Source organism: Pseudophryne corroboree, chromosome 1 (genome assembly GCF_028390025.1).
Source record: "Pseudophryne corroboree isolate aPseCor3 chromosome 1, aPseCor3.hap2, whole genome shotgun sequence".
Taxonomy (NCBI): Eukaryota; Metazoa; Chordata; class Amphibia; order Anura; family Myobatrachidae; genus Pseudophryne; species Pseudophryne corroboree.
Genome location: NC_086444.1, coordinates 822,262,248 through 822,290,239, shown reverse-complemented (window position 1 = coordinate 822,290,239; position 27,992 = coordinate 822,262,248). Strand labels below are relative to the sequence as shown.

At 44.8% G+C, this 27,992-nt stretch overlaps 1 protein-coding gene across 1 annotated transcript in view; it reads left to right on the top strand.

Annotated features, from left to right (window-relative positions):
* Positions 1-27,992, top strand: part of FRAS1 (Fraser extracellular matrix complex subunit 1) — an 887,592-nt gene that overhangs the window by 435,198 nt on the left and 424,402 nt on the right. Inside the window, exon 15 of the mRNA XM_063919583.1 lies at positions 1,588-1,731. Coding sequence (XP_063775653.1) covers positions 1,588-1,731 — 144 coding nt within the window. The remainder of the gene's footprint in view (positions 1-1,587; positions 1,732-27,992) is intronic.

The following is a 27,992-nucleotide window of genomic DNA, read 5'->3' as shown; positions in this document are numbered from 1 at the left end:
AATTCTTTACCTGGGGAAAATCAAATAATATAGGTTTGTTTATCATTTCTTTGTTCAATCCATAGGTATAGCTGCTGAAAACAGTGCTGCTTTTAAGACTAACTATAACAATAACACACATGAAACCTTTCATATTACTCTACAAAATATGAATGGGTCTGTACTTCTGAGAATGCTTACCTCAGTTTTCCTATATGACGGTTATGTAAGCAAAGAAGTGCTTATTGGGCCTGATGCTGAGGTGAATGTAGGCCTATTGGCAGTGCAGTATGTTGGCACTGCATGGGCTCCAGGACTGAGCATATACAAATACGGGCAATGTTCAGTGATGGTAATTTGAAACAAATGTGGATTATGCAGATTTGGATGTAAATATAAATACACCAGGCATAACTATAGCAGCAAGTATAGGCTGGAACGCCCTGATGATGAGGATGACGATGAATGCATTTTCCCACACAATGTGGGAGCAAGTGTCCGATTTTGTGCAACGCAGCATCAAGCCCCTTGTGTCATATACTGCTAAACTGTTCAGTTTAAATGAATTGAACTACAGTAGTAGAGACGAGTGAATGCCTTAATCATTTGTATATGATTTCTTCCTGAAATATATCACATTTACAACCACCAGTTATTTTCAGTTTAGAACCAGTGATACTTATAGCAGGTAAGAAGGAGAGACACAGGCTAAACCAACAGAAAACTAATGAGTTCTGTAGCAGACAAACTGTAAACTAATTTAATGTTTACCAAGTACACCTGACCAGATCAAAAGTAGTACCGTACTTGATGAAATGCTAGACTTGAAGCATGTTCTATATTTTTTTAGCTGGTAATGTGCAACAGAGGGTGTGTACATACGGTGAGATCCTTGCTATGCCCAATTTTCACTTGGGATTTCCCCTGAACTCCCTGGAGCCCAGATAGCACAGATTTTGACTAACTTTTCTTGAGATATGGACTATGTGTGCTTACGATTTTGGCTTATGTGAGATGTCATTGACATGTGAGATGAACTAGATAGTACACCGCTCTAGCAAGGATTGACTTGCCTGCACAGTCTTTTCTTGTGATGCCGACCTGGCGGGACTGCGCATCGGGATCGAATCGGGATCGAAAGGTGACTTTCACCTTGCGATCTGCACTAACTTTTCTTGCGATTTTGACTATATAGTCAAAATCTAAAGAAAATATCTCTCCATGTGTACACACCCTTACTTGAAATTACCTGTTTTTCTATAAAATGCCATAGACTACAGATCTCTTCCATAGACACATCCTTTGATTTTCCGTGTTGTATAAATGTATAATATGCTGTACACGTTAATATGCTTATGTTGGTTCCTGACAATTGTTATCCAGTTATCTATTTTTCAGTACTCCTCAACCAACTGCCAGATCTAATTACTTTCTGCAGATGAGATGCAATTCTTGCTGTTCAGACCTATTCTCCAGGCTTTATAAGTCAATATTTATTATAGTGGAGTGTTTAAAATGCAAAAGGAATTCTGTAAATGTTTTGTGATTTGGATTGTAGTGCAACTATGATATACTTATATATAAATTCTCCTGACTTTTCCCTTCTAGCTTGTCATGAATCTTGCTCAGAGTGCCATGGACCTTCAGAAAGCGACTGCCTAATCTGCAATGACCCATTCCAGTTGAAACACAGGGGTCGCTGTGTAGACAGCTGTGGTCCAGGATTCTATGCTGAAAACGGAACCTGTGCAGGTAATTCTTTCTGCTGAGTTACCTCGTATGACCTCAGTAAAAAGAAATGGGTATCTCTGTTCAAGATCTGATCTCATCTCCCAAGAATAAGTAGTACCGTTAATAAAGCATGTTACAACATATTCCTGCTGAAGTAATGTGCTGGAACAAAACATATCTGCTGATTGATCTGTAGTTGGCATTAAAATAAAATCCTTCACACAGTGCACAACAGTTTTGCTAACTGCAGTTGAATTCTGGAATATGGGACTTTCAGCCTTGTGAAAAACAAAGAGAAGTACAACTGACTTGACTGGCTATAAAGTAGACAATTTATTGAGATGGCACAGAACGAAATGTTAAAATTGTTTAGAACATAGTTCTTGTACAATTTGAGGCAATAATCTAAAATACTTTTTTGGATGTTGTTTGCTAACCCCTCACCTCTTAAAAACATGTACAGTTTCTATATATTCAAAAGAATTTTTTTTGTATAATCAGATTTTATTAAAGATTTTCATAAAACTGGAACAACAAAAGATACAGATAAAGAACACCGGTACAGTCAAATAGATAAAGAAGAGCGACATATAACTGCAAACCCTACAGTACAAGTGAACATTGAGTTAACCGTATAAACACGTAATATCAGGGTGGAACACTAGAGAGCAGGCTAAACCGAAAGACGGCACAAGTAAATATTGCAGCGGGTCCATCAGTGGGCTGTGGGAGGCTTCACTACTTAACAATAGTACCGGTATCCAAACAGAAAAAATAAATAAAAAAATGAAAAAGAGTGAAGTACAGAAAACCGGAATGTAGTCAGGTAAGAAGCGAAGATAAGTGGGAAGGAAGAAAGAGAGAGAGGGGAGAAGAGAGGGATGAAAGACCACTTAGTATAGACTCATGAGAGAAAGAGGTGGGGATACTAACTACTATCCAAGGGAGTAGCTAAGTATGCTTGGGAAGATTTATAATCTATCCATGGGGACCAGGTAGATTAAATTTCACGGGACTTTCCTATTGACGAGAGAAATAGGTCCTCCATTCACATGAAATAGTCTAGGTTTGTGAACCAGGAGCGGCGGGTAGGAGGGCGGTGGGATTTCCATAGAGCTGGGATTACAGCTCGGGCCGCGTTGCTGAGGTGGCGCAATAGACAGGTTTTGTGTTGGGAAATCGGTATAGCGGAGTGGTTTAAAAGCCAAAAGGCAGGACCAGATGGGACCGATGTCATGAGTATGGCCTGGGAGATGTGTATAACGTCTTGCCAAAGAGGTAGAAGGAGGGGGCATGTCCACCAAATGTGTAAGAGTGTACCAGTCGGTGAGGAGCATCGCCAACAGTTAGCTGATATAGAGAGGTACATTGCATGGAGGAGAGAGGGATGTCTGTACCATCTTGTGACAATTTTGTATTGAGTTTCTCTGATCTGTACGCATACAGAGCTAGAATGCGTTTTTAGAAAGATTCTTTTCCAGTATATTCAAAAGAAATTAATGTGGCTATTGCGCTGACTTACATTACTATTACCAAGCAATAAATTCTGGCTGAATAAAGATGCAACACTTTAAGATAAAAAATCAGTATCTTGATTTTTATTTTCCACATAAAAAGATATTTTAAACACAATAGTCACACATAAATATAAAAACAAGTAAATAGAATCACATTTAGAAGCACCCAATGTTATATTCCTTTGAAAAGGGGAAAGAACCATGTATATAGAATGCAACCACGAGTTTTTGTATGTATTAAAAAGTTAATGAAAGTCCAATGTCCATACGTAAAAAATAAAAAGAGTAACTGTCCTTATGGAAGCTTACCACAAATGGAATAGTGCCGTGTATCTGATGAAAAGCGTGTAAGCAATCACTCACTCCTGTCTGGATGTGATCACCTCCCGGCTGTCTCTCTCCTGAGCCGGAGGTGTTGAGTTAGCGGCGCTGTTCCTCTGTTTCGTGACGTGCCCGTCACGTATTTGGTTTGTGGCAGCAGATACTTAGCCGGTGTAGTCTCACCATAAGCAGTACGTGAAATGCAGGGGTGATAATTCCCTTTGATGGTCCGCATCTCTTGCAGGAGGGGGCCGCTTGCCTCTGTTAGTGTATAGGTGCTGATACCTCTGGACGTCCTCGCACTGTGCTGGATGATAGGAATGAACCTCTAACCGGTTTTGCACCTCAGGGTGCTTTTTCAAAGTTTCTATATATTGTATATAACACATTATTTTGCTGTGCATAGTTTCCATTTATCAGTAATTTGTACTGGTAATTATAATTTATTTTTGCCACAAATTGCAACAATAAGATATGGTTGCCTAATTGTACCAACAGTCACATGTAGGGAAGGGGGCTTCAATCCCAGTATCTGAGAAAGGGTTACCCTGCTGACAAAGCCTATGTAAGATACATGTATTGCTGCTGTCTTCTCACTATCCCCATCTCCGGATCAGGATAGCAGCAAATAATAGTTCAAAAAAATATTTCATTTATTTAATGCATTTTTTTCTTTTTGGAATTACAGCAAACTGTTTATTTTTCTAGGAAAGTAAAACAGAAGCCCAAATCAGGGCTTAGGCTAGGTATACACCTATACAATTATCAGGCCGAACACCCATAGGAACATAAAACTTGAGTGCAGATAAGAACCTCTTGCTCATGTATTCTGCCCTTTTTCATTTATCTTTTTGGCAACTTTAATCCTATTTGTTCCTTAGGTCTTTGTTAGGATATTCTTATGCCTATCCCAAGTGTGCTTAAATTGTTGTACTGTCTTAGCCTCAGCTACCTCGGATGGGAGGCTATTTCTACTTATCCACTACCCGATAATGGCTGATCGGCCCTATAATTTTATAAGTGTGTATGCAGGAGCATTAGCAAATAAATGGCTTAAAATTAGCTGTTTAAAATACAAGATGTCTGACCTACCGATCCATTGAAGAACGTACACCGTGATTGGATAATCCCTCCGAGGACTGGAGTGTTTATCTGATCTGCAGAGAGTGTACCTAGCTTTACAGATCTGACTCTATAGCCAAACTCTCAATTTAGTTACTTTTTCTAGCACAAGAAGGGCGTATATACATATGCCTACTCTCCTGAAATGTCCAGGAGACTCCAGAATTTCAGGGAGTTCACCTTGGCTCCCGGGAGAGCAAGCAACATTCTCAGACACGCTCATTTACCTAGTGGGCGCGTTGAAACGATTTGTTCCAAATGATGCAATTATAGCCCAACTCCCACTGCGTGATGCTGCCAATCAGAGCATTGGCCATCAGGGTTGCATCATCCATGATTTTTTGTAAAGAGTATCCATATTTTATTATAAATGGGACAATTATTATGTATTTCAAAATGAAAAGGGGCAATACTTTTCTTTATACAGTATATAAGTGGCCATCATATTATTTTAAATGTAATGTGACAAGAATATTTATTATTACTTATAAAACATGTTAAAGTGTGTGGCACTCTAGATATTAGTCTGTAACATGGGAACATGTTTTGAATGGAATTCATTAAGTTATAATAAAACTAAAATGTTGTTTGTTGTAATTGAATGCCTTCCGAATAGCACAACTGCATGTTTCAGAAACCTGGCACATTCCATTAGATCGGAATACATATTCAGGGACTGCTCTATGAGCCTTGCATTACAGTTTGTCCGGTATCTAGAAGGTTAAAAATGTGTAGAACAAAAGGGTACTTTTCCTACAACACTATATATAGTGTGAACCTGCAATCAAATTGAATTAGAGAAGTGTGTCAGGGTAAAGCAGCCAATGGCACAGGAATTGTTCCATTAAAGCTTTAAATTCTATTCCTCTCAGGCCTGCAAGCCTTAAAAACAATAATGTATTTATGCGCCAGGCAGGTGCTGCTATTCCCATAAAATATGGGTGTTATTTTATCACACATGAACATTACGCTCTCTATTGCCACAGTGCTTCCAACAGATGAAGCAATTACCTTACTAAAGTGCTTGTTTGAGTATTTCCCTCACAGAAAACATTTTGTATTTATTCCCTCTGCCTTTGAAAGTGAAAGAATAAGTGTCTGATATATTGCTGTGCTGGATACGTGGGCAGTGTGGTGATCCCGATATGTGCATGGCTGCAATACATCATCTGATGGCAACACTTTCAGTCTCAGAGTAGCTTCGCCATGTCTTGATACTGTAGTTCACCTAGGCCTCATGCAAGGACTGCATCTGGGCTCCAGACAGAGGAGTTGCTAAACCCTGCACTTGGTCTGGATCACTGTTCTTATGAATAATTTGTTTTAAATATACTTTGTTTTAATTTACTTTTAGCAATTTGTTTCATATCATTAAAGGGTTGCATGATCCCAACACCAGATATAATAAAACAATTTCATTTTCTGTTAGTATCTTCTATGACTGATAGCGGCATAACTACAGGAGTGCCACCTGCTGTCCCCTAAAGGCCCATATAGACGGGCGATGCGGGGAGAGATGTGTGCCGAGCGAACCGCTCAGCACACATCTCTCTTGCCGCTCCGCACAGCGCGATCTGTGCTGAGCATGCGGGGGGAGACGGGGGGGGTGCTCACTTCACCCAGCGGGTGAAGTGAGCGACCCGCTAGATTGGCCAATCTAGCAGCAGCAATAGCGATGTGCGGGGCTGCGCATCGCTATCGCTGTAAGGGCTACACACGGAGCGATCAGGCTTATATTCTAAGCAATCTAGTCAGATTGCTTAGAATATCGCTCCGTGAGTACCCCCCTTTCTCTAACGTCCTAGGTGGATGCTGGGACTCCGTAAGGACCATGGGGAATAGCGGCTCCGCAGGAGACTGGGCACAAAAGTAAAAGCTTGAACTAGCTGGTGTGCACTGGCTCCTCCCCCTATGACCCTCCTCCAAGCCTCAGTTAGATTTTTGTGCCCGAACGAGAAGGGTGCATGCTAGGTGGCTCTCCTGAGCTGCTTAGAGTAAAAGTTTATTTTAGGTTTTTTATTTTCAGTGAGTCCTGCTGGCAACAGGCTCACTGCATCGTGGGACTAAGGGGAGAAGAAACGAACTCACCTGCGTGCAGAGTGGATTGGGTTTCTTAGGCTACTGGACATTAGCTCCAGAGGGACGATCACAGGTTCAGCCTGGATGGGTCCCGGAGCCGCGCCGCCGGCCCCCTTACAGAGCCAGAAGAACGAAGAGGTCCGGTGAAATCGGCGGCAGAAGACGTTCCTGTCTTCAACTAAGGTAGCGCACAGCACTGCAGCTGTGCGCCATTGCTCTCAGCACACTTCACACTCCGGTCACTGAGGGTGCAGGGCGCTGGGGGGGAGCGCCCTGAGACGCAATAAAAACAGAAATACCTTAGGATGGCAAAAGAAATACATCACATATAGCTCCTGGGCTATATGGATGTATTTAACCCCTGCCAGTTTTCCAGAAAAAAGCGGGAGATAAGGCCGTCGTGAAGGGGCGGAGCCTATCTCCTCAGCACACAAGCGCCATTTTCCCTCACAGTTCCGCTGGAAGGACGGCTCCCTGACTCTCCCCTGCAGTCCCTACAGAACAGGGTAAAAACGAGAGAGGGGGGGCACTATTGGCAGCAAAATTATAAACAGCAGCTATAAAAGGGAGTAACACTTATATAAGGTTATCCCTATTGATATATATATATAGCGCTCTGGTGTGTGCTGGCAAACTCTCCCTCTGTCTCCCCAAAGGGCTAGTGGGGTCCTGTCCTCTATCAGAGCATTCCCTGTGTGTGTGCTGGGTGTCGGTACGATTGTGTCGACATGTATGAGGAGGAAAATGATGTGGAAGCAGAGCAATTGCCTGTATTAGTGATGTCACCCCCTAGGGAGTCGACACCTGACTGGATGGTTGTATTTAAAGAACTACGTGACAATGTCAGCGCTTTACAAAAAACTGTTGACGACATGAGACAGCCGACAAATCAATTAGTGCCTGTCCAGGCGTCTCAGACACCGTCAGGGGCGATAAAACGCCCGTTACCTCAGTGGGTCGACACAGACCCAGACACGGATACTGAGTCCAGTGTCGACGGTGAGGAGACAAATGTAATGTCCAGTAGGGCCACGCGTTACATGATCACGGCAATGAAGGAGGCATTGAACATTTCTGACACTACAAGTACCACAAAGAAGGGTATTATGTGGGGAGTGAAAAAACTACCAGTAGCTTTTCCTGAGTCAGATGAATTAAATGAGGTGTGTGATAAAGCGTGGGTTTCCCCCGATAAAAAAGTGCTAATTTCTAATAAATTATTGGCACTATACCCTTTCCCGCCAGAGGTTAGGGCGCGTTGGGAAACACCCCCTAGAGTAGATAAAGCGCCCACACGTTTATCTAAACAAGTAGCGTTACCGTCTCCTGATGCGGCCGCCCTCAAAGAACCAGCGGATAGAAGGCTGGAAAATATCCTGAAGGGTATATACACACATACTGGTGTTATACTGCGACCAGCAATCGCATCAGCCTGGATGTGCAGTGCTGGAGTTGCGTGGTTTGATTCCCTGACTGAAAATATTGATACCCTGGATAGGGACAGTATATTACTAACTATAGAGCATTTGAAGGATGCATTACTATATATGCGTGATGCACAGAGGGATATTTGCACCCTGGCATCAAGAGTGAGTGCTATGTCCATTTCAGCCAGAAGAGCGTTATGGACGCGACAGTGGTCAGGGGATGCGGATTCCAAACGACATATGGAAGTATTGCCGTTTAAAGGGGAGGAGTTATTTGGGGCCGGTCTATCGGACCTGGTGGCCACGGCAACGGCCGGAAAGTCCACCTTTTTACCCCAGGTCACCTCTCAGCAGAAAAAGACACCGTCTTTTCAAACTCAGTCCTTCCGTCCCCATAAGTACAGGCGGGCAAAAGGCCACTCATTTCTGCCCCGGGGCAGAGGAAGAGGAAAAAGACTGCACCAGGCAGCCTCTTCACAGGAGCAGAAGCCCTCCTCTGCTTCTGCCAAGTCTTCAGCATGACGCTGGGGCTTTACAAGCGGACTCGGACACGGTGGGGGCCCGTCTCAAAAATTTCAACGCGCAGTGGGCTCACTCGCAAGTGGACCCCTGGATTCTGCAGGTAGTATCACAGGGGTACAAACTGGAATTCGAGACGTCTCCCCCTCGCCGGTTCCTGAAGTCTGCTCTACCAAAGTCTCCCTCCGACAGGGAGGCAGTTTTGGAAGCCATTCACAAGCTGTATTCCCAGCAGGTGATAATCAAGGTACCTCTCCTACAACAGGGAAAGGGGTATTATTCCACGCTGTTTGTGGTACCGAAGCCGGACGGCTCGGTGAGACCAATTTTAAATCTAAAATCCTTGAACACTTACATAAAGAGGTTCAAATTCAAGATGGAGTCACTCAGAGCAGTGATAGCAAACCTGGAAGAAGGGGACTATATGGTGTCTCTGGACATCAAAGATGCTTATCTCCACGTCCCAATCTACCCTTCTCACCAAGAGTACCTCAGGTTTGTAGTACAAAACTGTCATTATCAGTTTCAGACGCTGCCGTTCGGATTGTCCACGGCACCTCTGGTCTTTACCAAGGTAATGGCCGAAATGATGATTCTTCTTCGAAGAAAAGGCGTTTTAATTATCCCTTACTTGGACGATCTCCTGATAAGGGCAAGGTCCAGGGAACAGTTAGAAGTCGGAGTAGCACTATCTCAGTTAGTGTTACGTCAGCACGGGTGGATTCTAAATATTCCAAAATCGCAGCTGATTCCAACGACACGTCTCCTGTTCCTAGGAATGATTCTGGACACAGTCCAGAAAAAGGTGTTTCTCCCAGAGGAGAAGGCCAGGGAGTTATCCGAGCTAGTCAGGAATCTCCTAAAACCAGGACAGGTGTCAGTGCATCAGTGCACGAGGGTCCTGGGAAAAATGGTGGCTTCTTACGAAGCGATTCCATTCGGAAGATTCCATGCAAGAACGTTTCAGTGGGATCTTCTGGACAAATGGTCCGGATCGCATCTTCAGATGCATCAGCGGATAACCCTGTCGCCAAGGACAAGGGTGTCTCTTCTGTGGTGGCTGCAGAGTGCTCATCTACTAGAGGGCCGCAGATTCGGCATTCAGGATTGGATCCTGGTGACCACAGATGCCAGCCTGAGAGGCTGGGGAGCAGTCACACAGGGACAAAATTTCCAGGGCTTGTGGTCAAGCATGGAAACATCTCTTCATATAAACATTCTGGAACTAAGGGCCATTTACAATGCCCTAACTCAAGCAAAACCCCTGCTTCAGGGTCAGGCGGTATTGATCCAATCGGACAACATCACGTCAGTCGCCCACGTAAACAGACAGGGCGGCACGAGAAGCAGGAGGGCGATGGCAGAAGCTGCAAGGATTCTTCGCTGGGCGGAGAATCATGTGATAGCACTGTCAGCAGTGTTCATTCCGGGAGTGGACAACTGGGAAGCGGACTTCCTCAGCAGACACGACTTTCACCCGGGGGAGTGGGGACTTCATCCAGAAGTCTTCCAAGAGATGGTAAACCGTTGGGAAAAACCAAAGGTGGACATGATGGCGTCCCGTCTCAACAAAAAACTAGACAGATATTGCGCCAGGTCAAGGGACCCTCAGGCAATAGCGGTGGACGCTCTGGTAACACCATGGGTGTACCAGTCAGTGTATGTGTTCCCTCCTCTGCCTCTCATACCAAAAGTACTGAGAATCATAAAAAGGAGAGGAGTAAGAACTATACTCGTGGTTCCGGATTGGCCAAGAAGGACTTGGTACCCGGAACTTCAAGAGATGCTCACGGAGGACCCGTGGCCTCTACCTCTGAGAAAGGACCTGCTCCAGCAGGGACCTTGTCTGTTCCAAGACTTACCGCGGCTGCGTTTGACGGCATGGCGGTTGAATGCCGGATCCTGAAGGAAAAAGGCATTCCAGAAGAAGTCATCCCTACCCTGATAAAGGCCAGGAAGGATGTAACCGCGAAACATTATCACCGCATTTGGCGAAAATATGTTGCGTGGTGTGAGGCCAAAGAGGCCCCTACAGAGGAATTTCAACTGGGTCGCTTCCTACATTTCCTGCAAACAGGACTGTCTATGGGCCTAAAATTAGGGTCCATTAAGGTTCAAATTTCGGCCCTGTCGATTTTCTTCCAAAAAGAACTGGCTTCTGTGCCTGAAGTCCAGACGTTTGTCAAAGGGGTACTGCATATACAGCCTCCTTTTGTGCCCCCGGTGGCACCTTGGGATCTCAATGTGGTTTTGGGGTTCCTAAAATCACATTGGTTTGAACCACTCACCACTGTGGAATTAAAATATCTCACATGGAAGGTGGTAATGCTGTTAGCCCTGGCTTCAGCCAGGCGTGTCTCAGAATTGGCGGCTTTATCTTATAAAAGCCCTTACCTGATTTTTCACACGGATAGGGCAGAATTGAGGACTCCAAGTTACTGGACGTAGTCAGGGCCCTGAAAATATATATTTCCAGGACGGCTGGAGTCAGGAAATCTGACTCGCTGTTTATCCTGTATGCACCCAACAAGCTGGGTGCTCCTGCTTCTAAGCAGACGATTGCTCGTTGGATTTGTAGTACAATTCAGCTTGCACATTCTGTGGCAGGCCTGCCACAGCCAAAATCTGTAAAAGCCCATTCCACAAGGAAGGTGGGCTCATCTTGGGCGGCTGCCCGAGGGGTCTCGGCTTTACAACTTTGCCGAGCAGCTACTTGGTCAGGGGCAAACACGTTTGCTAAATTCTACAAATTTGATACCCTGGCTGAGGAGGACCTGGAGTTCTCTCATTCGGTGCTGCAGAGTCATCCGCACTCTCCCGCCCGTTTGGGAGCTTTGGTATAATCCCCATGGTCCTTACGGAGTCCCAGCATCCACTTAGGACGTTAGAGAAAATAAGAATTTACTTACCGATAATTCTATTTCTCATAGTCCGTAGTGGATGCTGGGCGCCCATCCCAAGTGCGGATTGTCTGCAATACTTGTATATAGTTATTGTTACAAAATTCGGGTTATTATTGTTGTGAGCCATCTTTTCAGAGGCTCCTTCGTTTATCATACTGTTAACTGGGTTCAGATCACAGGTTGTACGGTGTGATTGGTGTGGCTGGTATGAGTCTTACCCGGGATTCAATATCCTTCCTTATTATGTACGCTCGTCCGGGCACAGTATCCTAACTGAGGCTTGGAGGAGGGTCATAGGGGGAGGAGCCAGTGCACACCAGCTAGTTCAAGCTTTTACTTTTGTGCCCAGTCTCCTGCGGAGCCGCTATTCCCCATGGTCCTTACGGAGTCCCAGCATCCACTACGGACTATGAGAAATAGAATTATCGGTAAGTAAATTCTTATTTAAACCCGTCTAGCGTGATGCACTATTTAGTCTCTGGCAACTGATCATACATGAAAGTACTAGTACCTGTGAAAATGGTGACCTTGGTTGTGGAACTGTGTCCTGGATAAAAGTCTAGCAACACGATAGCATCCACTAAAAAACTAAAAGGGTCTGTTCATTGACGTATAAATTACATTAAAAGGTAAATAAAGTGGAGTAGTTGCCGAAAGCAACCTGTCAGCGTCTAAAGGGCCCTACACCCTTATATTTTATAGCGATATTGTTGAAAATGAATGATGTATTGTTAATATAGTTCAGGGTGGAGTCATCAGTGAAGAACGATGCGCGTCCCCATATTCGTTCATTGATGGTCTATCATCGTTTCTCACTGCAAGCCAGTTTGGACGATATACTGTAGATGTTTGCAATGTCAAATCGTTCATATCGTTCATACAAATCATTGAGTGTGTATGCAAAAAATTGTTACTGAAAAATCGTTCATTGTTCATATCGTTCATCGTCCAAATCACCCAGTATGTAGGGCCCTTAACTGTCCTATTAAAAACTGTTCAAGATAAGTTGGTGGCTGATGGGCTGCTTTGGGCAACTTCTCCACGCCATCTCTCTCCAAGCCTTGATACAGCTCCCCCTAAGTTATTAGACCGTACATGTTAATTTTGTATTGGGTTGCAGATTACCAATGTCTGCTTATTGTTTGTATGTGTTTTTTGTTTTTATTTGCTTTATAATGTTTAGCTAGCAGAAATAATTACAGAAAAGTCTAATCGGAAATGTGATCTTACGCTAATTATTTTACTTCTATATTCTTATAAAACAGAGCAAGCAAGATAGCTAGCTAAGAGTGATTAGGAAGCGGGAACATTTTCTCCTCTTTATGACCATTATTTGGCTCAGTAAGCAGCACAGTGTAAAACTGAAAAGATCCGGAGAACTGACACAGTCACTTGTCTGCAGTAAAGGAGACAGCGTGTGCTGGATGATTGCTTAAAGCTGTGCTATAGTCCATCAACCGAGTGAATGAACCGTATTGCCAGAACAATAATGCCTCATGGAACTACTTCATTTACTGCTCTATGGGTAGAGCTGACAGAAGAAACTCTCCCAAGTTTACAGAGAGGCAGCAAATATATTCATAGGAAAGCATTGCCGTAGGATGTTGTCGTGATTCTACGGACACCAAAATTATTAGAATAATTACAAATCTTAAAATGTCCTATACTCAGGGGGTGACTCTGTACATATGTGCAGTAACCCAGTGCAAGAAATCTGAGGTTTGCTATCATTAGTTTTATCTTGTACTAATTAGGTATTGCATTTAGCTTTACTTAAAACTAAAGTAACCTTAGGGATAATAGGATATAAATGATATGCAAACATAAATGCAAACACAATAGCTAGTCTCTTAACATCTTTATGTTTTACATGAAGTGAAAAATAACACAAGAAAAGCAAACATATATAACACCTACACCTGTCACTGATACTCAGAAAATTCATTTTATTGCATCCCTAGGTAACCCTATTTCTGTAATATATGTATATACATAATAAGTATTATTGGCCATTTCATTTCAGCATGTGAACCCAATAAGATAAACACAACTTACAGATGTAGCCACCTTTATCTTGACTGTTTCTCCGCCGAGACGGGCGTCTAGCCACGCTAATGCGATAGCTGAGTTTCATCACAGGCAGGCGCGTTGAGACGATCTAGATACTCATCATGCATTACACATCTCCACCACTGTGTCGCTAATGCTCCACTAATCCAGTACTTTCGATCGTACAGTATAGCGGCGGATTGATCTACAGCTCTGGCAATACTGTAGGCGTAACGGGAGGCGGTGGAAAAAAGTATGGAGTACTGTACAGTATGTGTATGGAGACGCAACTACAGTAATTGTGTAAAAGGAAGAATGTACAGTACAATGTATAAACACCGTGCTTTTAAAATATATGAGCGTCTGAGTTCGCTAATGCATAATGGGAATGGAGGACTAGCAAATGCGAGCGTCCGAGTCCTCTAAGGCATAAACCAACAGCAATGGGGCGGGGGCCGGGCGCTGTTTGCAGTACTTTCACACATGAAATTGGAAATCTCTCATGAGGCGTCGTGGGCTAGGGGTGAAGGCTCCCACCTCCCTCGCTGGGAGTCCAGGGTTCGAGACCTGATGTGCTTTCTTTCTTTTTTTTTTTTTTTTCTGTAATAATGCACTGTATTATTTTATTTACATTGTAAGACAGTCAATGGAAGGATGCACACAGGTTTCACATAAATCAAAGTACATCTGCAGGAGCGATTCTTTACGCTAAATGCACCTAAACAGCGGGAATGAAATGAGTGTATTCTGACGCTACCAACTGAGCAAAACAGTACTGTACAGTAGATCTTCAGCGTTTGTGTATTGCACAGGACCTGAATTTCCTCCCTGTGCAGGCCCCCAGGGGGGAAGGGCGATGGGGGTAGGGGGGAGACGATGGAAAATACTGTGCCTTTGAAATGCAATTACATGAGCGTCCGAGTACACTACGGCATACTGTAAACCAACACCAATGGGAAGGAAGTGCCAACCTTATTTTTAATGTGTTCCCGTGACATTCACTTTAAAAAAAAAAAAATTATCTCCAATACAGTACATCCAATGGAAGGATGCACACAGGTTTCACATAAATCAAAGTACATCTGCAGGAGCGATTCTTTACGCTAAATGCAACCTACAGTACAGTACGGTACTGTAAGTGAGCAAAATAGTACTACAGTGGGCGTTTGTGTATTGCACATGACCTGCATTCCCTCCCTGTCTACTGCATGATCTGTGCAGGCTCCCATGGGGGAAGGGCAACAGGCTAGCAGGAGGCGGAGGAAAACACCGTGCTTTACAAATGCGAGCGTCCGAGTCCTCTAAGGCATAAACCAACAGCAATGGGGCGGGGGCCGGGCGCTGTTTGCAGTACTTTCACACATGAAATTGGAAATCTCTCATGAGGCGTCGTGGGCTAGGGGTGAAGGCTCCCACCTCCCTCGCTGGGAGTCCAGGGTTCGAGACCTGATGTGCTTTCTTTCTTTTTTTTTTTTTTTTCTGTAATAATGCACTGTATTATTTTATTTACATTGTAAGACAGTCAATGGAAGGATGCACACAGGTTTCACATAAATCAAAGTACATCTGCAGGAGCGATTCTTTACGCTAAATGCACCTAAACAGCGGGAATGAAATGAGTGTATTCTGACGCTACCAACTGAGCAAAACAGTACTGTACAGTAGATCTTCAGCGTTTGTGTATTGCACAGGACCTGAATTTCCTCCCTGTGCAGGCCCCCAGGGGGGAAGGGCGATGGGGGTAGGGGGGAGACGATGGAAAATACTGTGCCTTTGAAATGCAATTACATGAGCGTCCGAGTACACTACGGCATACTGTAAACCAACACCAATGGGAAGGAAGTGCCAACCTTATTTTTAATGTGTTCCCGTGACATTCACTTTAAAAAAAAAAAAATTATCTCCAATACAGTACATCCAATGGAAGGATGCACACAGGTTTCACATAAATCAAAGTACATCTGCAGGAGCGATTCTTTACGCTAAATGCAACCTACAGTACAGTACGGTACTGTAAGTGAGCAAAATAGTACTACAGTGGGCGTTTGTGTATTGCACATGACCTGCATTCCCTCCCTGTCTACTGCATGATCTGTGCAGGCTCCCATGGGGGAAGGGCAACAGGCTAGCAGGAGGCGGAGGAAAACACCGTGCTTTACAAATGCGAGCGTCCGAGTCCTCTAAGGCATAAACCAACAGCAATGGGGCGGGGGCCGGGCGCTGTTTGCAGTACTTTCACACATGAAATTGGAAATCTCTCATGAGGCGTCGTGGGCTAGGGGTGAAGGCTCCCACCTCCCTCGCTGGGAGTCCAGGGTTCGAGACCTGATGTGCTTTCTTTCTTTTTTTTTTTTTTTTCTGTAATAATGCACTGTATTATTTTATTTACATTGTAAGACAGTCAATGGAAGGATGCACACAGGTTTCACATAAATCAAAGTACATCTGCAGGAGCGATTCTTTACGCTAAATGCACCTAAACAGCGGGAATGAAATGAGTGTATTCTGACGCTACCAACTGAGCAAAACAGTACTGTACAGTAGATCTTCAGCGTTTGTGTATTGCACAGGACCTGAATTTCCTCCCTGTGCAGGCCCCCAGGGGGGAAGGGCGATGGGGGTAGGGGGGAGACGATGGAAAATACTGTGCCTTTGAAATGCAATTACATGAGCGTCCGAGTACACTACGGCATACTGTAAACCAACACCAATGGGAAGGAAGTGCCAACCTTATTTTTAATGTGTTCCCGTGACATTCACTTTAAAAAAAAAAAAATTATCTCCAATACAGTACATCCAATGGAAGGATGCACACAGGTTTCACATAAATCAAAGTACATCTGCAGGAGCGATTCTTTACGCTAAATGCAACCTACAGTACAGTACGGTACTGTAAGTGAGCAAAATAGTACTACAGTGGGCGTTTGTGTATTGCACATGACCTGCATTCCCTCCCTGTCTACTGCATGATCTGTGCAGGCTCCCATGGGGGAAGGGCAACAGGCTAGCAGGAGGCGGAGGAAAACACCGTGCTTTACAAATGCGAGCGTCCGAGTCCTCTAAGGCATAAACCAACAGCAATGGGGCGGGGGCCGGGCGCTGTTTGCAGTACTTTCACACATGAAATTGGAAATCTCTCATGAGGCGTCGTGGGCTAGGGGTGAAGGCTCCCACCTCCCTCGCTGGGAGTCCAGGGTTCGAGACCTGATGTGCTTTCTTTCTTTTTTTTTTTTTTTTCTGTAATAATGCACTGTATTATTTTATTTACATTGTAAGACAGTCAATGGAAGGATGCACACAGGTTTCACATAAATCAAAGTACATCTGCAGGAGCGATTCTTTACGCTAAATGCACCTAAACAGCGGGAATGAAATGAGTGTATTCTGACGGACTGTGCATCTTCGGTATTTGTGTATTGCATAAGAACTGTGAAGGCTCCCAGGAGGGAAGGGCGTAGGGCAAGACAGTGGAAAATACTGTGGTCAAAGAAAGGGCATATTTAAAACTAAGGGAAACTGTCACAAAGTACAGTAACTACAGTACTGTACGTTGAATGCCTGGACCGCACGACGTCTGAGACGCACGACGTCTGAGGCGCACGACGTCTGAGACGCTCATTGAGCATAAGGACGGTTATGGCTGCTGCACGGGACCGTCCCTATGCTCTTGGTGAGCTGCGTCTCCTCGTTCGCTGGCGGGACAGAACTCTCGCCAGCAACGAGGAGAAAGTGAGGGCATACCGGAGGGCCAGCAGGGATATCCTCCGGACCTACAACCGGAGGAGAACGGTGAGGTCTCTCCAGAGGAGGTGGAGTGACCTCGTGAGGCGGACCCCACGACGCCTGCAGGCCATAAGGGATTGTAAGTACAGTACATTACTGTAGATTACTGTACTTTAAGTTACTGTAGTTACAGGTACAGTACATTATAGCAGGGGCTGCTGTAGCAGCAGGTATCCGGTCTATACAGCACTGTACAGTATTTGTGGTAAACAAATGGTTAAACAAGGACCAAACGTTAACCCGGGTCAAAAGGTCAATTTGTTTTTTTGCGTCGACCTAGATGGTGCGGCTTTTGAAATTGGTTGACACCAGTTACTGTAGGTTGACATGGTCGTTAAGTTGACATGGAAAAAGATCGACATGCGTTTTACAAAAACAATTGTTATTTTTTTAAACTTGTGTATATACAGTACAGTAGTTCTTTACAATCCAGGTGGTCTACGATTGTGCAGTGTACAGTATCATGCAGTGTACAGTATATGCAATGTATCACAGTGTATCGTGCTGCGTAATTGCAGCGTGTCATGCAGTGTACATTCAGAATATGGTATTGTGCAGTGAGTGTAATACATAGTGAATCACATCGTGCAGCAGAGCAGGCCTTAGGCATAGGCAAACTACAGTAGGCAAATGCCTAGGGCATTTGCTATGCTTAGGGGCACCAGCAGCTTCTGCTGATTAAAATGATATGCGGCATGCCTATATTTTGCGTGACTGCGGCTGTATCTGTACCTGGCTAGGGCCAGCACTGTCGTGCAGTGTACTGTATACACATGTGGTAATTGCAGTTTTTTGTGTAGTGTACATTGTATCATATTTTGCAGGGAAATGTGCAGTTTGTCATATCACGCAGTCGTGCAGTGCATTGTGTGGTTTAATTGCAGTGTGCCGAAATTTGTGTTTCAGATATGTAGTACAGTGTTCTAAGGGATGTTACTTTGGCAGAAATTATTCTAAGGGATGTTACAGTGGCCTAATGTGTTCTGACGTGCATTACTCTTGCATAAGGTTCATGACTGGCAGATCTCTACTTTGTGACGTAATGTGGATATACTACTGCACTACTGTGACGTACAGTAACGTGAATAAGGTGCTCTACTGTGTGACACAACGTGAATCAAGGACAGTACTGTGACGTGAATACGGTGCTCTACTGTGTGACACAACGTGAATCAAGGACAGTACTGTGACGTGAATAAGGTGCTCTACTGTGTGACACAACGTGAATCAAGGACAGTACTGTGACGTGAATACGGTGCTCTACTGTGTGACACAACGTGAATCAAGGACAGTACTGTGACGTGAATACGGTGCTCTACTGTGTGACACAACGTGAATCAAGGACAGTACTGTGACGTGAATAAACTGCACTACTGTGACATGACGTGAATAAGATGAATTCAGGTGAGTACTGCATCATCTGTCATGAAATCAATTTGTAATGTAATGAACAGTACTGAGATGGTTAAGGGTGGGAGGGCTGCATGCTGATGTGTGTCATAATGTTTATAAGGGCAATGCTTATGTGTGTTACAATGTCTATAAAGGTAGTGTTCTGTCTAATACCCTGGACCTACTGTACTGTAGCGATACTGTAAGTGTACTGTTTGTCACATTTAGAAATGTGCCCCTTAAGTTTTGAAGACAGTACAGTACACTATGCCCTCCTGAGTGATTAGGTGCAGGGTACTAGAATGAACAATTCCATTTATTGTGATGTCATAAAGATGCTGTCAATGTTGAATTTCATTGGCTGTACAGTATGCTGCCATTATACTGTATATATATTTTTACAGGGCTGGTAGCACGACGTCACAGGAGGCGGGACAGGCGCCGCCAAGCTGGTAAGTATTGTCAAATACAGTAGTGTACAGTACATAGTGATTTCTATAGTCCCAACCCCCTGTCCTGACCATCACAGATAACTCGCTGCAATCCGTTAATGTTAAGAATGTCTGTTTACAAAACTAAATGTAAATATTAAACACAAAGTATAAATAACATTGTAGATAGCTGAATACCCGTGCTTCGCTACGGGATGAGGATGGTAAATTCCAGTGATAGTTGTTTGTTAATTTACGTTTGTTGGCGATCTACTGTAGTATATAGTACTGTATACTTTAAGCATACTGTATCTTGCTTCTCTGATGCAGATTGTTTATTGGCCGGACCCCTTTTTGGTCCTGGATACTGTGCAGTACATGTTTCAAATTGACAGCTTCACTTACAGTACTGTTATTTTTTTTCCCACAGTACCACCACCACCACCACCACCACCACCACCACCTGCTGCTGCGCTGCCAGGTATTGTGTAACGAGAATTCTGGTGCTACTGTCATCGTTGTTACACTACTGTACATGTGTCCTGGATACTGTGCAGTACATGTTTCCAATTGACAGCTTCACTTACAGTACTGTTATTTTTTTTCCCACAGTACCACCACCACCACCACCACCACCACCACCACCTGCTGCTGCGCTGCCAGGTATTGTGTAACGAGAATTCTGGTGCTACTGTCATCGTTGTTACACTACTGTACATGTGTCCTGGATACTGTGCAGTACATGTTTCCAATTGACAGCTTCACTTACAGTACTGTTATTTTTTTTCCCACAGTACCACCACCACCACCACCACCACCACCACCTGCTGCTGCGCTGCCAGGTATTGTGTAACGAGAATTCTGGTGCTACTGTCATCGTTGTTACACTACTGTACATGTGTCCTGGATACTGTGCAGTACATGTTTCCAATTGACAGCTTCACTTACAGTACTGTTATTTTTTTTCCCACAGTACCACCACCACCACCACCACCACCACCACCTGCTGCTGCGCTGCCAGGTATTGTGTAACGAGAATTCTGGTGCTACTGTCATCGTTGTTACACTACTGTACATGTGTCCTGGATACTGTGCAGTACATGTTTCCAATTGACAGCTTCACTTACAGTACTGTTATTTTTTTTCCCACAGTACCACCACCACCACCACCACCACCACCACCACCTGCTGCTGCGCTGCCAGGTATTGTGTAACGAGAATTCTGGTGCTACTGTCATCGTTGTTACACTACTGTACATGTGTCCTGGATACTGTACAGTACATGTTTCAAATTGACACCTTCACTTACAGCACTGTTGTTTTTTCTCACAGTACCACCACCACCACCACCACCACCACCACCACCACCAACACCGTCTGACCAGCAGAGCTCTGGAAGTGGTAATCATTATTTTTGTTACAGACACACTAGTTTCCTACAGTATTACTGTAATTTTTTTATTTTACAATACTTGTTATCTTGTACACACAGACCGCCTCGTTATTGATACAGAGGAGGAGGAAATGGGGGAGCCTTCAGGCCAGCCTGGTAAGAATTGTAATCTACTGTACAGTACTCTACATTCTACATTCATTGATTTATTAACAGTACCAATGGCTTGGGTTTGCGTGACCAGTGGTCAGGATTCCAGCAGTCAAGTGACCGACAGCGGTATCCTGATTGCAGAAATCCCATTGACTTTTCTTTTTGTTTTTTTTATATTCAACACAGATGTCACTTACGTGGACTCTGAGTCGTCGGAGCCGCCACAGTATAGTAAGTACAGTAGGATTTTCACAAGCCCATTCTTAAAAGTATTGACCAAGTCCACTTTTATTACTTTTCAGGCAGGGAATTCCAAACATGTACTGTACAGTATTTCCCTCACTGTGAAGACCCCTTTTCGCCTCTGTGTGCGAAATCGCCTCTCCTCCAACACGAGTTAAATACAGGCACAGTACAGTACTGTATGTCCCCTACCACTGGACAGTCATTCTGCTCCTACTGTATTATGAATATATCTCTGCCTCCTGTAGCACTGTACTACTGTGCAATTTTGTAGTAACTGTACTCTACTGTATTTTGTTTATAATATTTTTTTATTTTCCACTCAGTGATTATTGACAGTGATGAGGAAGGGGATGAGGAAGGGGAGAAAAAGCCCTCTCCCCAACTTGGTAAGTAAACTAAAGTATTGTACTGTACTGTACATTGTGTTAAACCAATGGGTTGGGTTTGCATGACCAGCAGTCAGGATTCTAGCGGTTAGGTGTAAAGTAGTGTATTTCCTGGAATGAACCTTTTTTTTCGCATTAATGTTTTTTCATAGTTCCTACACTGGAACAGGCCGCCGAGGAGGATGATGCATATGATGAGGCGGCATTTAGTGGTAAGAATTATCACTGACATTGATTTGATTCCACCAGAGTAGCACTTTTCATCAGATTTTTCTGGAAAATGCGTAGAAATCGGATAAAAATTGCACAAATCGGAATAGTGGATGGGGGACTTTAGATGATTGTTTTTGTTTGAACTGGTGATATTGCCCATACAGTAGCAACCAATCACATTCCACATTAACATTTATCTACAGTAGTTACACTTACAGACGATAATGCAGTACAGTAGGTAATATTTGTAATTGTCAGAGAAGTATCTTCATATACTGTAGTTAGAATTCTCATATTTGCCACTACAAATTACCACTACAGTAACTGCTAAATATTTTAAGTGTACTGTACAATATGCACATACAGTACAGTACTGTACAGTATGCATAATTCAAAGCAAAAAAGAGTTGCTACCTTAGTCTAGTCATAATCACCGGCATACGGGCCACTCACAAATTTTCTGATGGTCTCGGTGGGGTCCCTTGGAATCACCATGCCTGTCACAAGCATACCTTTTTTTTACCCACCTGTCACTAGGCCTGGACACTAGTTTACTATTACTATACTTTTTACTGTATACTGTATCTTATAATATTCTTCTCTTTTACCCACAGACGACGAGCCAGAATACCATTTTGGTAAATAAATATACTGTACAGTAGCAATAGTTGGTACTGCAATTACAGTATTTTTTTTCTCCAACATTACTTTAAGTCCAACTGATATGACTAACTGTATTTTATCTTTTTACAGTCCGTCGCCAACCAGTGGAGGAGACACCTGGTAATAAAATAGAAATACATAATGCACTGTACTGTATTCTAACTTACTGTAACATGTATAACACTGAGCTGATCATCTTCACACCCTCTGACATAACCTTACAGTACAAACTGTACTTTCTCTCCTTTTTCACCCTCTTCACTCCACAAATGCATGCTGCGTTTCCTGACTACTGATATAATAGTGTGTAGAGCGTAGCGAGGCACCGTGCCCACCGCGTGGCGAGCGAAGCAAGCATGCAAGGGGCTGCTTTCCGCTCGCCGCCCCTGTCGGGATTGTGTGGTCGGGATTCCGGCGTCTGTATTTTGACTGCCGGGATCCCGTCCAGCGGGATTACGTACTGATCTCCAGTCTGAGCCTGCCCTAGGCATAGGCATACTTGCCAAATGCCCAGGGGCACAAGCAGCTTCTGCTGATTAATATGATATGCAGCATGCCTACAGTATATTCTGTGCATACAAAATGCATTACTAATGTGCAGCATTATGTGTATACAGTACTTTGTTGTGTAACATATACTGTAGCAAGGGCACTACTGTGTGGTCTAATGTGAACAAAGAGCAATATGATGTGATGCAATGTGAATAAGTGGGAATACTTTGAGGAGTAATGTGGTACTATCATATGATGTAACGAGAAAAAGAGACACTATTGCATGATATGTTGTGAATAAAGTTGCAGTACTGTGTGGCGTCATTTCAGATTGGGGAATTACTGTGTGGCCTTGCCCCTTCCCAGCAAGAACATGCACCGTTTTGGGATGCACACCGAATGTGCACACTGTTGCTATTTTAAACATACAGTACAGTAAGTTGGAGGAGCACCAAAATGACGACTGCTATGGTTGAGGGGTGATGGTGCTGGGAAAGGGGTACAGGCTCAGAGGCGGAAATAGCATCTGTGCAAGGGTGCAGCATCCAAAAACTTGACTAGGGAATCATATTATTTATGGCTGGCTCTGAGTACAGTCCACTATTATGGATAGTACTCCCTACAACACCACCTACAGTACTGTAACCCTCTTTTCTCTATCGTCCTAAGTGGATGCTGGGGTTCCTGAAAGGACCATGGGGAATAGCGGCTCCGCAGGAGACAGGGCACAAAAAAGTAAAGCTTTACTAGGTCAGGTGGTGTGCACTGGCTCCTCCCCCTATGACCCTCCTCCAGACTCCAGTTAGATTTTGTGCCCGAACGAGAAGGGTGCAATCTAGGTGGCTCTCCTAAAGAGCTGCTTAGAGAAAGTTTAGTTTAGGTTTTTTTCTTTACAGTGAGTCCTGCTGGCAACAGGATCACTGCAACGTGGGACTTAGGGGGAAAGTAGTAAACTCACCTGCATGCAGAGTGGATTTGCTGCTTGGCTACTGGACACCATTAGCTCCAGAGGGATCGAACACAGGCCCAGCCGTGGAGTCCGGTCCCGGAGCCGCGCCGCCGACCCCCTTGCAGATGCTGAAGCGTGAAGAGGTCCGGAAACCGGCGGCTGAAGACTCCTCAGTCTTCATAAGGTAGCGCACAGCACTGCAGCTGTGCGCCATTTTCCTCTCAGCACACTTCACTGGGCAGTCACTGAGGGTGCAGAGCGCTGGGGGGGGGCGCTCTGAGAGGCAAATATAAACCTTATACAAGGCTAAAAATACCTCACATATAGCCCATAGGGGCTATATGGAGATATTTAACCCCTGCCTGACTGGAAAAATAGCGGGAGAAGAACCCGCCGAAAAAGGGGCGGGGCCTATCTCCTCAGCACACGGCGCCATTTTCTGTCACAGCTCCGCTGGTCAGAACGGCTCCCAGGTCTCTCCCCTGCACTGCACTACAGAAACAGGGTAAAACAGAGAGGGGGGGCACATTAATGGCTATATATATATATATTAAAGCAGCTATAAGGGAGCACTTAATATAAGGATATCCCTTGTATATATAGCGCTTTGTGGTGTGTGCTGGCAGACTCTCCCTCTGTCTCCCCAAAAGGGCTAGTGGGTCCTGTCTTCATTAGAGCATTCCCTGTGAGTTTGCGGTGTGTGTCGGTACGTGGTGTCGACATGTATGAGGACGATATTGGTGTGGAGGCGGAGCAATTGCCAAATATGCAGATGTCACCCCCCAGGGGGTCGACACCAGAATGGATGCCTTTATTTGTGGAATTACGTGATGGTTTATCTTCCCTTAAACAGTCAGTTGAGGACATGAGGCGGCCGGACAATCAATTAATGCCTGTCCAGGCGCCTCAAACACCGTCAGGGGCTGTAAAACGCCCTTTGCCTCAGTCGGTCGACACAGACCCAGACACGGGCACTGATTCCAGTGACGACGGTAGAAATTCAAACGTATTTTCCAGTAGGGCCACACGTTATATGATTTTGGCAATGAAGGAGACGTTACATTTAGCTGATACTACAGATACCGTAAAACAGGGTATTATGTATGGTGTGAAAAAACTACAAACAGTTTTTCCTGAATCAGAAGAATTAAATGACGTGTGTGATGAAGCGTGGGTTGCTCCTGATAAAAAGTTGATAATTTCAAAAAAGTTATTGGCATTATACCCTTTCCCGCCAGAGGTTAGGGCGCGCTGGGAAACACCCCCTAAGGTGGACAAGGCGCTCACACGCTTATCCAAACAAGTGGCGTTACCCTCTCCTGAGACGGCCGCACTTAAGGATCCATCAGATAGAAAGATGGAAGTTATTCAAAAGAATATATACACACATGCAGGTGTTATACTACGACCAGCTATAGCAACTGCCTGGATGTGCAGTGCTGGAGTAGTTTGGTCAGAATCCCTGATTGAAAATATTGATACCCTAGATAGGGACAATGTTTTACTGTCGTTAGAACAAATAAAGGATGCATTTATCTATATGCGTGATGCACAGAGGGATATTTGCACACTGGCATCTCGGGTGAGTGCTATGTCCATTTCAGCCAGAAGAGCCTTATGGACACGACAGTGGACAGGCGATGCGGATTCAAAACGTCACATGGAGGTTTTGCCGTATAAAGGGGAGGAGTTATTTGGAGTTGGTCTATCAGACTTGGTGGCCACGGCTACTGCCGGGAAATCCACTTTTTTACCTCAAGTCACTCCCCAACAGAGAAAGGCACCGACCTTTCAACCGCAGCCTTTTCGCTCCTACAAAAATAAGAGAGCAAAGGGCTTGTCGTACCTGCCACGAGGCAGAGGAAGAGGGAAGAGACACCAACAGGCAGCTCCTTCCCAGGAACAGAAGCCCTCCCCGGCTCCTGCAAAAACCTCAGCATGACGCTGGGGCCTCTCAAGCGGACTCGGGGACAGTGGGGGGCCGTCTCAAAAATTACAGCGCGCAGTGGGCTCACTCGCAGGTAGACCCCTGGATCCTGCAGATAATATCTCAGGGGTACAGGTTGGAATTAGAGACGGATCCTCCTCATCGTTTCCTGAAGTCTGCCTTACCAACCGTCTCTTCCGAAAGGGAGAGGGTGTTGGAAGCCATTCACAAGCTGTACGCTCAGCAGGTGATAGTCAAAGTACCCCTATTACAACAAGGAAAGGGGTATTATTCCACTCTATTTGTGGTACCGAAGCCGGATGGCTCGGTAAGGCCTATTCTAAATCTGAAGTCCTTGAACCTCTACATAAAAAAGTTCAAGTTCAAGATGGAGTCACTCAGAGCAGTGATAGCGAACCTGGAAGAAGGGGACTTTATGGTATCCTTGGACATCAAGGATGCGTATCTACACGTTCCGATTTACCCCGCACACCAGGGGTACCTCAGGTTCATTGTTCAAAACTGTCACTATCAGTTTCAGACGCTGCCGTTCGGATTGTCCACGGCGCCTCGGGTCTTTACCAAGGTAATGGCCGAGATGATGATTCTTCTTCGAAGAAAAGGCGTATTAGTTATCCCATACTTGGACGATCTCCTAATAAGGGCAAGGTCCAGAGAACAGCTGGAGACAGCTTTAGCACTATCTCAAGAGGTGCTAAGACAACACGGGTGGATTCTGAATATTCCAAAATCCCATTTAATCCCGACAACTCGTCTGCTGTTCCTAGGAATGATTCTGGACACGGTTCAGAAAAAGGTTTTCCTTCCAGAGGAAAAAGCCAAGGAGTTATCCGATCTGGTCAGGAACCTCCTAAAACCAGGAAAAGTGTCAGTACATCAATGCACAAGAGTCCTGGGAAAAATGGTGGCTTCTTACGAAGCAATTCCATTCGGCAGATTCCATGCAAGAATATTCCAAAGGGATCTGTTGGACAAATGGTCAGGGTCGCATCTGCAGATGCACCTGCGAATAACCCTGTCACCAAAGACAAGGGTGTCACTTCTGTGGTGGTTGCAGAAGGCTCACCTATTAGAAGGCCGCAGATTCGGCATTCAGGATTGGATCCTGGTGACCACGGACGCCAGCCTGAGAGGCTGGGGAGCAGTCACACAAGGAAGAAACTTCCAGGGAGTATGGACGAGTCTGGAAAAGTCTCTTCACATAAACATTCTGGAACTAAGAGCAATCTACAATGCTCTAAGCCAGGCGGAACTTCTCCTGCAAGGAAAGCCGGTGTTGATTCAGTCGGACAACATCACGGCGGTCGCCCATGTAAACAGGAAGGGCGGCACAAGAAGCAGGAGTGCAATGGCAGAAGCTGCCAAGATTCTTCGCTGGGCGGAGAATCACGTGATAGCACTGTCAGCAGGGTTCATCCCGGGCGTGGACAACTGGGAAGCAGACTTCCTCAGCAGACACGATCTTCATCCGGGAGAGTGGGGTCTACATCCAGAAGTCTTCAACATGTTAATAGACCGTTGGGAAAGACCAATTGTAGACATGATGGCGTCTCGCCTCAACAAGAAACTGGACAAATATTGCGCCAGGTCAAGAGATCCACAGGCAATAGCTGTGGACGCACTGGTAACTCCTTGGGTGTACCAGTCAGTGTATGTGTTTCCTCCTCTGCCGCTCATACCAAAGGTATTGAAGATCATACGGCAAAGAAGAGTAAGAACAATACTAGTGGTTCCGGATTGGCCGAGAAGGACTTGGTATCCGGAACTTCAAGAGATGCTCACGGACGAACCGTGGCCTCTACCTCTGAGAAGGGACCTGCTACAGCAGGGTCCCTGTCTTTTTCAAGACTTACCGCGGCTGCGTTTGACGGCATGGCGGTTGAACGCCAGATCCTAAAAGGGAAAGGCATTCCAGAAGAAGTCATTCCTACCTTGATTAAGGCACGGAAGGAAGTCACCGTGAAACATTATCACCGCATTTGGCGAAAATATGTAGCGTGGTGCGAGGATCGGAGGGTTCCGACGGAGGAATTCCAACTGGGTCGTTTCCTACATTTCCTGCAATCAGGATTATCTATGGGTCTCAAATTGGGATCCATTAAGGTTCAAATTTCGGCCCTGTCAATATTCTTCCAAAAAGAATTGGCCTCTGTCCCTGAGGTCCAGACTTTTGTCAAGGGAGTACTGCATATACAGCCTCCTGTGGTGCCTCCGGTGGCACCGTGGGATCTAAATGTAGTTTTAGATTTCCTCAAATCCCATTGGTTTGAACCATTGAAAAAGGTGGATTTGAAAT